Here is a 16,646-nt window from a genome sequence, read left to right on the forward strand (position 1 = left end):
CGAGGTAAATTGAGAGATCAGAGTTCAAGAGTTTACATTAGTGTCATGTAGAGTTTACATGAACAAAAAATGCCTGAGACTACATGTTAGTAAGGAGTGGAAAGGAATATTCCAGATTCTCATTAGCTCTGTCTTTTTCTTTCTTTATTTTGCCTTTCTCAGGAGAACGTTATCTCACTGAGAGCAGGGTAGAAGGAGAGATGTAATGGGGATGGTGGCTGAGGTTGTTGTGATGTGAATGTATGGACCATCTCGTCATTCTCTGCCCCGTGGTTTCGGCAGGTGCTCACAATGTTTCAGGCCAAGCAATGTAACGTAAAACAGATAGAGTTAAATGTTTTTTGCATTCTATTTTTAGTAACCTCATAAACTGTTGCCAGGGGTTACTCCTGCATTTGCTATGACTGTTCTCGCACGCACACAAAAGACATCCATCACATCTCTTGACCCTTTCACTGCCTTGTTGCTGTTTCTTCAACATCCAGACCTGAATGTTTGAACTTTTACTTCAGTTAAGTTGAGGGAAGATTGCAGCCAACATTTTGATCTCCGTCCCAAGCCATTCCCTTGCTAAGAGCTGCACCTCTCTCCCTGGTAGGTCTGAAACTGAAATAAAACCAGCACTACTGAAGGATCTTTGACCTGAAAAGTTAAGTCTGTTTCCCTTTCCACAGATCAGTCGAATGTTTCCAGCTATATTTGCTTCAGGTTTCCAGCCTCTGCAGTTTTTGATGTTAAAGTCCAAAACATCCCTGCTCCTCTACTCAAATCTTAAAGGAGTATGTAGAAATGGAGGGCTTAGGGAGGTCAGGAGTAGCACCTTAGGGAGTATTGAGGAACAGAGATACCTTGGTATACAAGTTGAAGAAGGCAGCACAGGTAGATAGGGTGCTGAAGAAGGGGTACGGGATACTTGCTTTCATTATATGGGGCATGGAATATAAGAGCAGGGAGGTTAATTTAAACCATATAAAACATTGGATTGGATGATCATCCATGATCATATTCATTGGTAGTGCAGGCTTGCAGAGCTGAACATCCTACCTGACTGCTATATTCCGTGTTTCTATCATTGTCCAAGCATCTGGTTATCTGCCCAATGTTCCTAATGTAGCTTGGTGTCAAACTTCGCTTGACAATGCTTCTCTGAAGCACATTGGGACTTATTGCTACATTAAAGATGCTGTAGAAATGGATGTTGTTGTAGACAGCAGCAATGAAGGTCATTGCCAAATACTGCAGCAAGGCACAAACCAAGCTCTGTGCTGGTTTGAGTAATATCTCAACAGAATGCTGGCTAGGATTTCAGGAAAACTTTATTTTCGGTTTGTGGCAAGAAACAAAAGTAATGAAACTCTCCGCATTTCCAAAACGTCCAGTCCATGAAGAGTTTCAGTTATGAGGATCTGGTGTCTCTTTCTCAAAACTAGACCAGTGGCAGGAAAACCCAGTGGCAGGGCTGAGTGAGTAGATTTGTCAAACTCAAATGTTGAGGTGTAAATCTCTCTTTGCTTGCTCTGCAATTCATTTTGTGTCTCTGCCTTGTTTTGGCTGCAGTCTGTGGTTGGAGCAAAAGTTTGCAAACGTGGAGGGTGCATTTAAAATAATGGAAGATGTCCTCAATTTCCCAATGTATTGTAATTCTAGCATTATGGAATGGCCTCCTGTTCCTGGGCTTGCCTGATTTGACAGGTGTTTGATGTGCAGCACAGCGTTGCAGCAGTTAGTCACATGAGTTTGATCCTGACTTCGAGTACCGTGTGGAATTTCCACCTTCTCCCTTTGACCACATGGGTTTCCCCTGAGTGCTCTGGTTTCCTTCCACATCCCTGTGACATGCTGGTAGCTTAATTGGCTGCAGTAAGTTTGGGTGTAAGTTTGCTTCTAGGTAGCTGGAGGGGAGCTGATGGGCAAATGAAAGGTTATGGGAAAATCAAGAGATGTGTGGGATTAATGGGAATGCTTTGATAGCCAACATAGACCTTCTATGTCATATCAAAAAATGAAATATTAGAAGATAAGATTTCTTTCTTAGTTACATCGAAACACACAGTGAAATGCATCTTTACGTAGAGTGTTCTGGGGGCAACCCACAAGTGACGCCACGCTTCCGATGCTAACATAGCATGCCCGCAACTTCCTAACCCGTACGTCTTTGGAATGTGGGAGGAAACCGGAGCACCCGGAGGAAACCCCAGCAGACACAGGGAGAACGTACAAACTCTTTACAGACAGTGGTTAGAATTGAACTCGGCTCACTGGCGCTGTAATAGCGTTACACTAACCGCTACACTACCGTGCATATTGTAACACCTGGATAGCAAGCTAAATATCTATCCAATTTTTTTTTGTAATTCATTTCTTTGGGATGTAGATGCTGCGGGCAAGGCTATCATTTATTATCCATCCCTAATTGCCCTTGAAGTTGTGATGAGCCACTTTCTAGTATTTCATGCAGTGAAAGTACCCTGACAATGCTCTTAGCTGAGTGGTTCAAGGATTTTGATGGACCAGCACTATGCTTCCAGGTTATGATGGTGTACGATTTGGAAGGGAATTTGTTAGTGGTGTTACAATCCATTTGTTACCCTTGGTGGTAGAGGTTCGGGTTTGGTAGGTGATATCAGAGTAGTAACTGTAGTGCATTTTGTAGATGGCATACAGTAGACTCCGTGTACCAGCTGTAGAGACAGTAAATGTTTAAAGTGATGAATGGGGTGCCAACCAAGTGGGCTGCTTTGTCCTGGAATGGGTTGAGCTTCTTGAGAGTTGTTGGAGCTGCCCTCATCCAGGCTAACAGAGAGTATTCCATCCCACTCCCGACATGTGCCTTGTCGATCTTTCCTGATGTGTCTTAAATAGTCTTATATCAAGCTTGATTACTGATGACATTTGAGAAACATACTTGCCTATAAAAAAAGTACAGCACTTTTCATGATCTTAGGATGGACAAGAAGTGCTGGGGTGTTCCTGGTGATGTCCATATGCCATGAACAAATAAATGATAGTGTTTCACAGTTTTAATATTTTTTGCTTCTTGGCAACCACATTGTTGTTTTTTTGCACTAAGGTTGGTGTTTTTGTGCATTTTTCTCTCTCTCTCTCTCTCTCTCTCTCCACAGCCTTGTTTAATTTTATATCCTGTGTGTTGTCTGTACCTACGTGCCTGTGATGCTGCTGCAAGCAAGTTTTTCATTGTACGTGTAACACCACCGTACTTGTGCACATGACAATAAACTTGACTTGAACTTGAATTAATATCTGGTATTAACTAATCAATAGGCACCTTACAGTTATTGAAGTTCTCTTGTAATTATCACTGTAATGTGGGAAACATTACCTGGACTTGCGTAGGGATCATGTTTTAGATAAAATTTTAATTAGTGATGTATAAAAGCAATGTACTACATTATAGAATATATATAGAATCATAGAACAGTACAGCACAATACAGGCCCTTCAGCCCACAATGTTGTGCCGACCTTTAAACCTCACTTAAGACTATCTAACCCCTTCCTCCCACATATCCCTCTATTTTATATATGACTCAAGTCATTTCAGTCTTTCTTTATAAAACATGCCTTCAACACCAAGAAAGAACTTTAAAGATCTTCTCTGCCTCTCGGTAAACATACCTGCATATAGTGTTGAAATTGTGGTCTGTTAAGAGCATAGTATTGACTTCCTCTGACCTGTTTCACACTGTCTAGATGTATGGTATATATTTATTTTGTTCTTTCATGGGACGTGGCTATTGTTGGAAAAAGACGTCATTTATTACCCAACCCTCTTGATCTTTTGTGTGGGGAAGGGATTCTCACAGTTCACTTAGTTGACAAATTCAAGGCTTTAGATCAAGCAAAGACAATGGAATTATCATATATTTCCAAGTTAAGAAATAACATGAGTTGGAGGCCATCTTTATTTCATTAAGTTTGTTACTGGCTGTTATAATGGACAGAGAAATTGAGAATTGAAAATTTAAAAAAAAACTGCAGGTGCTGGAAATCTGAAATAAAAACAGAAAATGCTGGAAACACTCAGCAGTGTGGAAAGAGATATGGTTAGTGTTTCAGGTCCGGGACTGTTTGTCAGCAATGTTGGATGACTACACCATACTGACGAGAGCAATTCAGGGGTATCTCAGAACCTTCATCTTGGGGGCAATTAGGGAAGGGGTTAAAGGTCAGTACTGCCACTGACACACAGTTCGAGCCACATTGTTGATGGAAATACAGCAGCACTTAACTCCATGAAACCACACGCTGAGTTTCCTTCTCCTTCTTGCAGCTGGGATGAACAAACTTCAGTTTCACCCCTTGTAAGTAAAGAGAAGTAGCCTCACCCCACTGAAACTGAAATGTTGCATCATGGCAGACAGAACTAATGTTGTTCTGCTCTATCTCCTCGGTTAGCAAGTTGGGGGAGATGGCGGTTTCTCCACCCCTGACGTGACTGGGTCCACTTTCAGAAGTGGGAAATCATATTGTGGGCTGAGTCCTCCTTTGGCAGAAGATGAAATGAGAGAAAGAATGTATACTGTTGGGTTTCTTTTGTGTTGTTTCAAGCATAAGCAAATAGAAAGATGTGGTGCAATGAACAGAATATCCCTTAGTGAAGGCGTTAACTTTCAGTGTATCAAGAGTCATACCATGTGATACAAAACATACTCAACAAACGTGGTGACAATAAAGGAACAGGATCTCTGTGTATTTTGGAGGGATGATATTACATTAAACTATTATCATTGGAGTATCACCCCTGGTGGAACTTTTAGGCCTGAAAGTTCTGTGAAGATGGCACAAATGTCAAGACTGACAACTCCAATGTGGTGACAAGGGAGTGCTGCACTGTTGGAGGTACCTCAAAGGCCATCTGCACTTGTAAAAGACATCACGGCATGTTTTAAAGCAGAACAACGTTTTCCAGTTGGCCATTATTTATCCCTCATTTACAGATGAAATATATTTGCCCCAGGAATTCACTACTGGTTTGGTAGTGTTAAATGAATGGGGCAGTGCATTGTATAATAAGATAGTGGAATGAAATTTGGATACATAGCACAATATACCACCATTTGGCATATTTAGTGCCACTGGCCAACATGAGTGTCCAGGCAACCTATCTGGTCATTAACACATTGCTGCTTGTGGGAGCTTATAAGGTGCAAATTGACTGCCATGATTGCATAGTAGAAGTATTTCATTTACACAGAATGAACAGCACTGTGGAAATGCATACTCTCTTTTCTTGCTTGCAGTTTTTCGCTCCGGCCTGTGCACCTCATTCATATCCACAGCTATATCTTTCCTCAATTATAATGATGCGATAATTTCATAAAACTGCTTACAAGTAATATATCATTCAGCGCAACTTCAGAACTTCTTTCAAACTTATTTGGTGCAATTTGTAGTCACATTGGAAAATATCAGCTCTAATGTTCTGTATATTTTTCTTAGTATGGTCTTGTGGTGGTTTCACATAAATGAACTGCTGTAAAAATCGGTCCAAGTCATTATCCTTTCTCTGGAAACATCAGTTTATTTTATGTTAGTTCAGCTATATCCATAGATGCTTGAGAGCTAAACACTGTTCCAATAGTAATGTATTGTGTTACGTTTTACAGTTTTATATCTTTCAGTTTATCAAAATAACAATAAACAGGAAAGTAAATCAGCAGGTAAAATCAAGCTCAAATTTTACCAAGACCTCACCCTAGCTCTTCCTCTATTAAGAATATCCAAAAGCAAATACAAACACCACTTTTCTTTCATTAAATTTGATCATGGATTTTTGCCTGGAATATATTTCATTTGTTGGCAATGGGTAAAGATCTGTGTCGGTCAGATCTCTATTAAATTTCTCATTGTCTCATCTAGATTACGTGGAATCACAAACTACTGTAGTAAGGGTTAAATTGTACCTCATTACACACAATGTTCATGATTCATTTATCTGCTATTGATTAGTCTTATACCAGATATTAGTGTGGTTGCCAAGAAGCAAAATATTAAAACAGTGACAGAACTTCAAAAATATTTCAACAATGGCCTGTTTCTATGCTATATTGCTCTTTGATTCTATGACTCTATAATTGTCAGACACTATAATTTATCTGTTCATAAGACATGGACATCACTGGCAATGCCAGTATATGTAGCCCATCTCTGATTGCCCCTGAACTATTGAGGGAGATAAGAGTCAACCACATGGTGGGACTGGAGTCACAGATAGACCAGAATAGTTATTATTGGCAGATTTCCTTCTGTGAACGTCATTAGTGAGCTGCTGGGTCTTTATGAAAATCCTGTCACCAATACTGATAAGAGAATGTTATTCTGGATTTATTTAAATTCTGTGGATCCCATGATAGGATTTGAACTGATATTTCTGGATCAATGGCCCACTCATGGTTCAATGGTGTTATTAATCCATATTAATCCATTTGTATTAATAACAATGCTACCATACTTTGTCATTTTGTAAGAGACTCAGCCTTCAAATTGCTAGCATCACCCTGAGTGAAATACAGTGGGTGGGAGATCAGCAACTCAAGAAACATGATGTGGTTGGGTGCATCTTCTGGAAGGGCAAACTGGAAGAGGAACACTGTCTTCAGTGGGGCGGCTTTTGCTCTTGTGAATGAGTTAGCCTGGCATCTCAAGGACTTATCTTTCAGCGACTCACCCTGACTCCATGATGCACCCTTGATCCGGATGCTGGCAATTGCTCGATTATAATATCATCCAAGTGAGACTGCAAGGATTTCTGCATCAGGTTCTCATGATCACCAGACTGATCATTGCCTGTTCCACTCTGTTATCAGCAGGAGTCTGTCCCCCAAACAACAGCAGCAGCAGAAACACAGCCATGATAAAATCAATGTTGAAGGTCTCAATGACCCCACAAAGAAAGCCCTTTTCAGACAGTGTCTCATAGAGAATTGGGATTGGTTTATTATTTGGCTCATAGCCCTCTAAACGTCTCCTAGATAAGTACACGGATACGAGAGCTTCAGAGGGCTATGGGCCAAATGCAGGCAGATGGAACTAGCTTGCTGGGCAACATAGTCAGCACGGACCAGTTGGGCCGAAGGGCCTTTTTTCATGCTGTATGACTGTATTGTCAGGTGTACCAAGATAAAGTGAAAAACCTTTGTTTGCGTGCCACCCAGGCAGATTGTAAGTACATCGAGGTAGTAAAAAGAAAACAGAATGAAGAATATATCAGGAGATCTAGAAAATAATTCATCAGAACTGCAGTGTGTTCTTGAATTGGAAACTCCACCATGCATCAAAGGAATAGCTCTTCCAGCACCTGAAAAAATGATCTGCAGGCTGGGTCGGTTAATTGACCAACATAAATTGCCTTAAGTGTTTTGGTGAGTGGTAGCATCTGGAAGGAGTTGAAGGGGTTGTGGGGAGAATAAAAATAGGATCGGTGTAAATGCATGCTTGGTGGTTGGTGCCGCTATATAAGGTGTGAACCTTAACTGGTCTCTGAAATATCTCAGCAAGCTCTGCAGTTTTGCTAAATCTGCCTTGCACAATGGGAATATCTTCACCACCCTTTCTGCAGTGCACCTTCAGAAAGAAAATCAGTGATGGTATGTGAATAACAACTAAATAAAGAATTGGGTGCTTTCAGGTAAACATACTGAAGCTGTAGACTGAGGGAAAGGAGGTCTGACTCTTGAAAGCATGTTGCAGAATTATTGATGCATTTGCTAGCAGCTCGTCTCTCTTAGCAGAGGTTAAGATGTGTTAATCCCCAAAAATGTTAAGTGTTTCCGTTACATGAGTGGCTTCAAGAAGTTCAATTGAATAGATTGTCAACAACAAATCTCAAATTCATTTGGAGGAGTGTGTGAAATTTTACTCACTGTTCTAACAAGGCTTTGATGTTAGCAATGTGGGGGAAAAATTCAAGCCTGTTGATAATGATGTTTTTCCCCATGAAGGCCAAGAATAAATCAGTAAACAACTGATCTTTTTATCAGACGTCCAACACCTCCAGATTCAAGAACAGCTACTTCTTCAACCATTCGGTTCTTGAACCAACCTGCACAACCCTAATCAGCACCTCAGTATAGCAACACTATGACCAATTTTCACCACAATGAACTTTGATTTTTTTTGTTCTAATTGTGTTCTTTCTTGTAAAAATAGTGTACAATTTATGTTAAATTGATGTTTTTCTTCTGATTGTTGTGTCTCTAATGCTAAATGCCTGTGATGCTGCTGCAAGTAAGTTTTTCATTGCACCTATTGCATACATGTACTTGTGCATATGACAAACTCAACTTTGACTTTGAGATTTCTGTACTACTTTATGACGGTGTCAAAATTTGTTCCAACTAAAGAATGAGCAACTATCAAAAGTCTGATGCAAACATTCATGCCTTTTAGTTTTTCCAGGGTAGGTGAGGTGTGAATCATTTCATCTAGATGAGATAGCACATTGAAATACCCTGAAATAATCTATTTTTCATTGTGGATTTTCATTTTGTTACAAATCAGTGGAATTTGTGAAACCAATTTTATGAACCGTCCTTATGAAGGAAACACTCAGACCCATTCAGCTGTTAGTCTAATTCTTCAATAATAGGACCTTTTCTATCACAACACTGTTGTTTTGCCTGAAGATCATATAAAGTGTTTAAAGATGAGTATGATATTGGAGGAAACGGATGAGAGAGAATCTGCTAAACAACTGATACACACCCCATTATTTCCTGTAAAGTTGACTGGAACCGTTGAGTTACAAAAGGAATGTGTTCCTGGAAATTATTTTGTCGAGCAAAGTTTTGCAAGCTGAAAAAGTTGGGTAAAATGTATTATGGATATTTTGATATAATGTATTCCCATGCACCCAGAATTACAACAAAAAATAGCTTTGTAAAATGAAGACGTACCTTCCAAAGAGGCAATGATATCAGACTGAAAATTGATGAATTGTTCATTTATAAATCAAGGAATACCCATAAACAGTGTTAGTGTTCCTGGTCCATGATACAATGCCCAGCTCATTAAAGCAGGCAGTTAAAAGCAATCACTCTGTCCTACATTGATCTGCGTCAACCTGTGCACAGAAAGAATGTCAGGGAAAACATTAACACTCACTTTCCGGGCAAGTGAACAGTTTTGGTAATACATTGAAGGTGAGAAAAATGCTCGAGCAATACAAGTCTCATCGCTATTGAGATAATTCAATTTGAAGAGTTTAAAATCACACACACACATATTCTCAGACTAATACTGTTAATATCACTTTGTAAATGTTAAATGAATATTGAACATTTTTTTTGCTGTTTGTTTTCTCAGGTTTTTGGCTCTTATTTCTTGCTGGTAACTTTCTCTGGTCCTGCAAAATCATGAATGGAAGTACAATTGAGAACAGCACATTAGAGATGCTCACCAACTCTATGCTGCATCACACCTTGCCCACCATCTACCTGGTCATTTTCATCATCAGCACTCCTCTCAACGCACTCTCCCTCTGGCTGCTTTGCTGCCGCATGTGGCCCAAGACCCCGACCATGATATTCTCCATCAACCTGGCCATCACAGATCTCCTGTACAGCTTGACGCTGCCCTTCCAGATCATATACCATTGGAACTGGAACAACTGGCTTGTTGGCGAGCCGCTGTGCCGTCTGGTGACCATTCTCTTCTACGGGAACATGCACTGTTCCATCCTGACTGTCATGTTGATAAGCGTGGAGCGTTACCTTGGCATCGTCCACCCTCTGCGTACCTCTGAGTTCCGCACCATTAAAGCTGCTGTCTTCCTCTGCATCATCATCTGGTTTTTTGTCTTGTCGGTCCACTCGCCGCTGATGTACACCGAGCTAACCTACGAAGTCACGGTTCTGAAGATCACAACCTGCTTCGATATTATACGTCGTAACATGTTCCCAGCCCTGTTTTACTTTTACCTGTACTACTCCATTCAAATCTTTCTCTTTTTCCTATTCCCTTTTATCGTCATGGTGGTGTGCTACTCTAAAATAATCAGGACTCTATTGAAGACCCCGGTGATGGAAATGAGAGAGTCAAGGAAACAGATTGTTTATTTGACTATTATGGTGCTGTTGGTCTTTACTATCTGCTACCTGCCCACGCAGATTATTATGATCATACATTTTGTGCGGTCAAGCCAGAAGAGACCAATCTATGTCATCTACAAGCTCTCTCTGACTCTGATCAGTTTAAATGGCTGCTTTGACCCATTGTTGTATTACTTTGCCTCAAAGGAGTTTAGGCGGAAGATCCAGAAATTATGTCCATGCCTTCCCGTTGATGATGGTGACAAAACCTTAAGTAACACCATGCAACCTCTAGCTGCTAAGGGCAATCAGTAGTATGGTTGAAGGTGAGGTCTCCTACTTAAGCTGATGGAGGAGTGTGCACCATTACCACTGTCCCTCAGATCAGTGATGGTGCTGAGAATCCCCTACCTGTCCTGTCACCAAATGGAAAGTGAGCAGGCACAAGGCACACTTTATCAATTGCAAGTGATAATGTGCAAAATCAGAACATTGGTCATATTTCTTATGTGCTTCAGAATCTCATTCAATGGTCTTTGCATTCCTTGAATCCTCCATCATCAACTTCCCAGGTGCTGGAAGGATAACCATTGCCTCAGAAGTAAACTGGACCAATAGGATAAATACTGGGGCTACAAGAACAGCTCAGAGGCTGAGTATCTTGCTGTGACTCACCTCCTGACACCTAAAAGCCTTTCCAACCCCTACAAGACACACAGCAAGGGTATTATGGAATACTTGCCTGGTTTTCTGCAGCTCCAGAGTCACCAAAAAGCTCAACAAACAATCTTCTGGTGGAACTCAGCGGGTCGAGCAGTCCTGATGCAGGGTTTCGACCAGAAACGGCGACAATTCCTTTCCTCCCACAGATGCTGCTCAACCCGCTGAGTTCCTCCAGCAGATTGTCTGTTGCTCTGGATTCCAGCATCTGCAGTCACCGAGAAGCTCAACTCTTCTCAGAGTAAAGCAACCCTCTTATATTGGTGCCCTTACCATATTCTGAATAGTCATTCCCTCTGCAATGGCTGCATCATCTGCAAACGGCACTGCCAATACTTCTTTAACAGCTTCTCCCAGCAATTTCCTTCACAAAGAATGAAGGGTGAGGGCAGCAAATGCAAACAAATGCCACTACCTGCAGAAATGTCTCCAGGCTGCACACCATACTGACCTGGAAATATACCAGTGGGTGTAAATGCCTGGAGCTCCCTACACTGCAGCAGGAACACATCGCAACAGTGGTTCATTGAAGCAGCTCACCACCACCACCACCTCCGGGGTAATGTGGGATAGGCAATAAGTATTGACCCTTGCAGTGAAATGCATAACGATGACCCACTTCAAAGATAACCTATTGATGTAAAGTTCTGAGGGATGTCCCGAGAATGTGAATGTTGCCCCAAGAATGCAAGTTCTAGTTAACAGCACCTATGGAAAGGAACAGGTTGGAAAAGACCGTGGTTGGAAAAGTTAGCTTGATGGTAAAACTCAGGCCTATTTATAAATAAATCCTATGATCTATAATGTAGCATGTAAATAGGTTATTTAGCATGTAAATAACAAATGTGTAGAGTGTAACATGTATTGAATCATATGATGTAAATAATAATCTGTTAATGTGTTAGTTATGTTAATAAACTGCTTTGGTGCTCCTGGTATCCAAAGAAACCGAAACAAGAGTGACGTTACTTCGTGCAATGCAGCTTAACCTACTTGAGGCACCAAATATTAGCAGCTACTCCATTTCTGATTAATGAAAAGTACTGGCAGTGTGGTGGAATATAAGATGTCTTTAGAAACATAGGAGTAGTAGTAGGCCATTTAGTCCCTCGAGCCTGCTCTACCATTCCATTTGCTGGTAGCTGATCATCCAAATTCCATACCCTTTTCCTGCTTTTTCCACATATCCCTTGACCTTACCAGATATTGGTATTGGTTTATTATTGTCACTTGTACTGAGGTACAGTGAAAAACTTGTCTTGCATACCGATCATACAGGTCAATTCATTACACAGTGCAGATACATTGAGGTAGTATAGGTAAAATCAATAAAACTACAGAGTAAAGTATCACAGATACAGAAAAAGCGCAGTGAAATAAGGTGAAAGGTCACAACAAGGTAGATCATGAGGTCAGAGTCCATCTCATCATATAAGGGAAGATCCTGCTTGACCAACCTATTGGAGTTTTTTGAGTAAGTCTCAGGTAGGGTGGATAAGGTAGAGGCTGTGGATGTTGTGTATTTAGACTTTCAATAGGCCTTTGACAAGGTGCCACACAAGAAGCTGATTAATAGGATGAGAGCTCATGGAATTACAGGTAGGATATTGGAATGGGTGGAGCATTGGCTGGTAGGCGGAAAGCAAAGGGTGGTAATAAAAGGATCCTGTTCTAGTTGGTTACTAGTGGTGTTCTGCAAGGGTCGGTGTTGGGGCCGCTTCTTTTTACTGTGTACATTAATGATTTGGATGATGGAGTAAATGGTTTTGTGTCCAAGTTTGCAGACGACACCAAGATAGGTGGAGAAGTAGGGAGTATTGAGGAGACAGGAAGGTTGCAGAGAGACCTAGATAGTTTAGGAGAATGGGCAAGGAAATGGCAGGTGAGATTCAATGTTGAGAAATGTGCCGTTGTACACTTTGGAAACAGAAATAAATGGGCAGATTATTATCCAGAAGGGGAAAAAAAAATTAAAAGTACAGAAGTACAAAGGGACTTGGGGGTACTCGTGCAGGATACCCTAAAGGTTAACCACCAGGTTGGATCAGCAGTAAGGAAAGCGAATGCTATGTTGGCATTCATTTCGAAAGGTATAGTGTCTAAAAGTAGGGAGGTGTTGATGAGGCTCTACAGGGCACTAGTAAGGCATCATTTGGAATACTGTGTGCAGTTTTGGGCCCTATATCTTAGGAAGGATGTGCTGATGTTGGAGAGGGTTCAGAGATTTACGAGGATGATTCCCGGAATGAAAGGGCTTATGTATGATGAGCGTTTGTCAGCTCTTGGACTGTACTCATTGGAGCACAGAAGAATGAGGGGACCTCAGAGACATTTCAAATGTTGAAAGGACTGGACAGAGTAGATGTGGCCAAGCTGTTACCCTTGGTGGGTGAGTCCAGAACCAGAGGGCACAATCTTAGTATTAGAGGGTACAGGTTTAAAACAGTTGAGGAGAAATTTCTTTAGCCAGAGGGTAGTGAAATTATGGAATTCTTTGCCACGTACAGCAGTGGAGACCCAATCATTGGAGGCATTTAAGGAGGAGGTAGATAGTTATGTAATTAGTCAAGGTATCAAGATATGGGGATGATATGGGGATAAGGCCAGAAATTGGGGCTAGGAAGGAATAGTTTCTCTTTTCTCCCCCCCCCCCCCCCCCTTTAGCTCATAGAGCAGACTTTTCCCCCCCATTTCTCTTTCCCTTTCTTTGGAGTAGACTTGATGGGCCAAATGGCCTACTTCTGCTCCCTTGTCTTGTGAATAGTCTTATCATAGTGGGGTAGAAGCTGTCCTTAAGCCTGGTGGTGCATGACCTCAGGCTCCTGTATCTTCTACCTGATGGGAGAGGAGAAAAGAGAGAATGACGCGGGTGGGTGGGGTCTTTGATTATGCTGGCTGCTTCACCAAGGCAGCAAGAGGTATAGACAGAGTCCATGGAGGGGAGGCTGGTGTCCGTGACACGCTGGGCTGTGTCCACAACTCTCTGCAGTTTCTTGCAGTCCCAGGCAGAGAAGTTGCTGTACCAAACCGTGATGCATCCGGATAGGATGCTTTCTATGGTATATTGGTAAAAGTTGGTGAGTGTCAAAGGGGACATACCAAATTTCTTTAGCCTCCTGAGGAAGTAGAGGCACTGGTGAGCTTTCTTGGCCATGGCATCTACGTGATTTGACACAAGGTAAGTGTAGAATCTGAAGGAGTGGGGAGTTGATGAGAGTTCAGGGAGAATAACAGAGCAGGATAGGATTTGTGGAATAGATGAATCATGGAATCGTACAGCACATAAATGGGACCTTGCAGCCCATCTCGGCCATGCAGACCATGATGCCTATCTACACTTATCCCATTTGCCTATATTAGTACTGTATCCCTTTACTTTTCTATCCAAGTACTTGTCCAAATGCCTTTTGAACATTGTAATTGTATCTGCCTCCACCACTTACTTTGGCAGCTCGTTCCATACACCCACCACCCTCTGCCTGAAAAACATACTCCTCAGACCTCTTTTAAATTTCTCCACTCTCACCTTAAACCTGTGCCTTCCAGTTTGAGACTTCTCTGCCCTGGGATAGATTCTGAATATCTATCCTAACTAATCCCTCATAATTTTATAAATCTCTAAGGTCACCCCTCAGTCTCCTACATTCCAGTGAGAATAAACTCAGCCTATCCAATCTCTCCTAATAACTACAGCCCTCCATTCCAGGCAAAGTCCTGGTGTCTCTCTTCTGCACTCTCTCTATAGCCTTCATGTAGTGTGGTGACCAGAACCATACACAATGTAATACAAATGCTGTCTAACCAAAACTGCAACATGACAGCCTAAGTCTTATACTCAATGTACCAGCCTATGAAAGCAAGCATACCAACTGCCTTCTTCACTACCCTATCCACCCATGTCAGTGATCTATGAACTTACATCCCAAAGTTCCTCTGTACATCAACATTCCTCAGGTCTCTGCCATTTATGTTCTACCAGGCTTTGACTTCCCAAAGTGAATTACCTCACACTTGTTTGGATTAAATTCCATCTGCCACCACTCTGTCCAACTTTCCAGCTGATCTATGGACCGCTGTATCCTTCGACAATCTTTGCTTTTACAACTCCTCCAATTTTTGTGTCATCTTCAAACTTACTAATCAGTTGCATTCTCATCCAAGTCATTTATGAATGACAAACAACAAGGTTCATGGCTGATCTTCTCTGTCAAACTCCATCTTCTTGCCCTTTCCCATGTTTCCTTTAAAAGTTGGAATTCTACGGATCTGTTTTGAAGAAATCAATGACTGAGCCTCCACAGCCTTCAGGGTTGAGAACTCTAAAGATTCGCCACACAGAGTGAATACGTTCCTCCTCATTTCAATCCTTAATGGCCTACATCTTATTTTTGACTCAAATTATGGCCCCTAATTATAATCTTTGTAGCCTGGAGAAACATTCTGCCTGATCCACCCTGATAAGCCCTCTAAGAATGTTGTACATTTCAATAGGATCTCTCAGTTTTCTAAACTTTAAACAATAGAACATAGAACAGTTCAGCACAGGAACTGGCCCTTCGGCCCACGATGTTGTGCCGAACTAATTAAATTAGTGTCAGGTCTGGTTATTTTTGAATCCACAGGTTCCATCAAGAGTCCAAGAATGAGATGAAAACAACTTGGTGCTTCACAAAGTTTTATTGGAAAAGTTTAATACAAAGAAACAGTCAGAGCTCACCACACTAGCTTTACTAAGGGCCAGGGGGAAGAGACCATGAGAGAGATAAACAAAAAATGACACCTTTTATACCGGAGATAAGAGGTACTCCTTAGCTAACAATAGTCCAATCAGAAAACCTATTAGATATCTGTGGCCAAACCAACCAATGAGAAAACACATTCACCTGATGGACGAATCAATAAGCTCAGAAGCAGCCATTCCTTGTACAGCCACTTGAGGTGTATTAAACACTATACGTGTTAAAAATCTACTCAAAGCAGTCAAATCCAGCACCAGTTATTAAATGCCTAACTAAACTAATCCCTTCTACCTACACAATATCCATGTCCCTTCATAATCAACACATTCATGTAGCTATCCAAGAGCCTCTTGAATGTCTCTGTTGTATCTGCCTCCACTACCACCCCTGGAAGCATATTCCAGGTACCCACCACTGTGTAAAAATACTTGCCCCACACATCTTTGAACTTACCTCCTCTCACCTTAAATGCATGCCCTCTAGTATTAATCATTTCAACTCTGGGAAGTAGAGGTCTAGCTTTCTCAATATCTCATGTAGTACACCTGCCCTCCCAGGAACCAGTCTGGTGAATCTTCATTGCACTCCCTTAATAGTAAGTATATCCATTTTTAAGTAAGGAAACCAAACCTGTATACAATTTTACAGGTATGGACTCACCAAGGCCCTATATAATTGGAGTAAAACATGTATACTCTAATCCTATTGCAGTAAAACCATTATATCATGTGTCCTTCTATTAGTCAGAGTATATGATACTATTATATTATACTATAATGGCATGAATACAGGCCATTTGGCCCAATGAGTCCATGCCATCCATGGTGTCCACCCATCTAGTACCAATTTCCTGCATTTGGCCCATATCCCTCTAAGCCCCGCCCCTCCATGTACCTACCAAGTGCTTCTTAAAGGTACTATTGTACCTGCCTCAACCACTTCCTCTGGCAGCTCATTCCATATACTCACCACCCTCTGTGAGACAGTTGCCCCTCAGATCCTTTTTAAATCTTTCCCCTCTCACCCTAAATCTAAGCCCCCTAGTTTTGGACTCCCGAGTACCTGGGAGTGAACATCAACAGCCTGTCCTGGTTAAATCACGTAGATGTCACGGCCAAGAAAGCTCACCAGCACCTCTA

At 41.5% G+C, this 16,646-nt stretch overlaps 1 protein-coding gene across 6 annotated transcripts in view; it reads left to right on the top strand.

The window, feature by feature from the left end:
• The window catches only part of LOC127575967 (P2Y purinoceptor 8-like), a 79,580-nt gene that overhangs the window by 43,299 nt on the left and 19,635 nt on the right, over positions 1-16,646 (top strand). For 5 of the 6 annotated variants that reach the window (XM_052026264.1, XM_052026263.1, XM_052026262.1 and 2 more), the window contains one exon: positions 9,324-11,714. The exons of the other annotated variant lie outside the window; for it this stretch is intronic. In XM_052026264.1, the coding sequence (XP_051882224.1) occupies positions 9,374-10,363 (990 nt within the window). In that variant the 5' untranslated portion in view covers positions 9,324-9,373 and the 3' untranslated portion in view covers positions 10,364-11,714. Of the gene's footprint in view, positions 1-9,323; positions 11,715-16,646 lie in introns of those variants that run through there. 6 annotated transcript variants of the gene reach the window in all.

The sequence above is a fragment of the Pristis pectinata genome, chromosome 11 (assembly GCF_009764475.1).
Source record: "Pristis pectinata isolate sPriPec2 chromosome 11, sPriPec2.1.pri, whole genome shotgun sequence".
NCBI lineage: Eukaryota > Metazoa > Chordata > Chondrichthyes > Rhinopristiformes > Pristidae > Pristis > Pristis pectinata.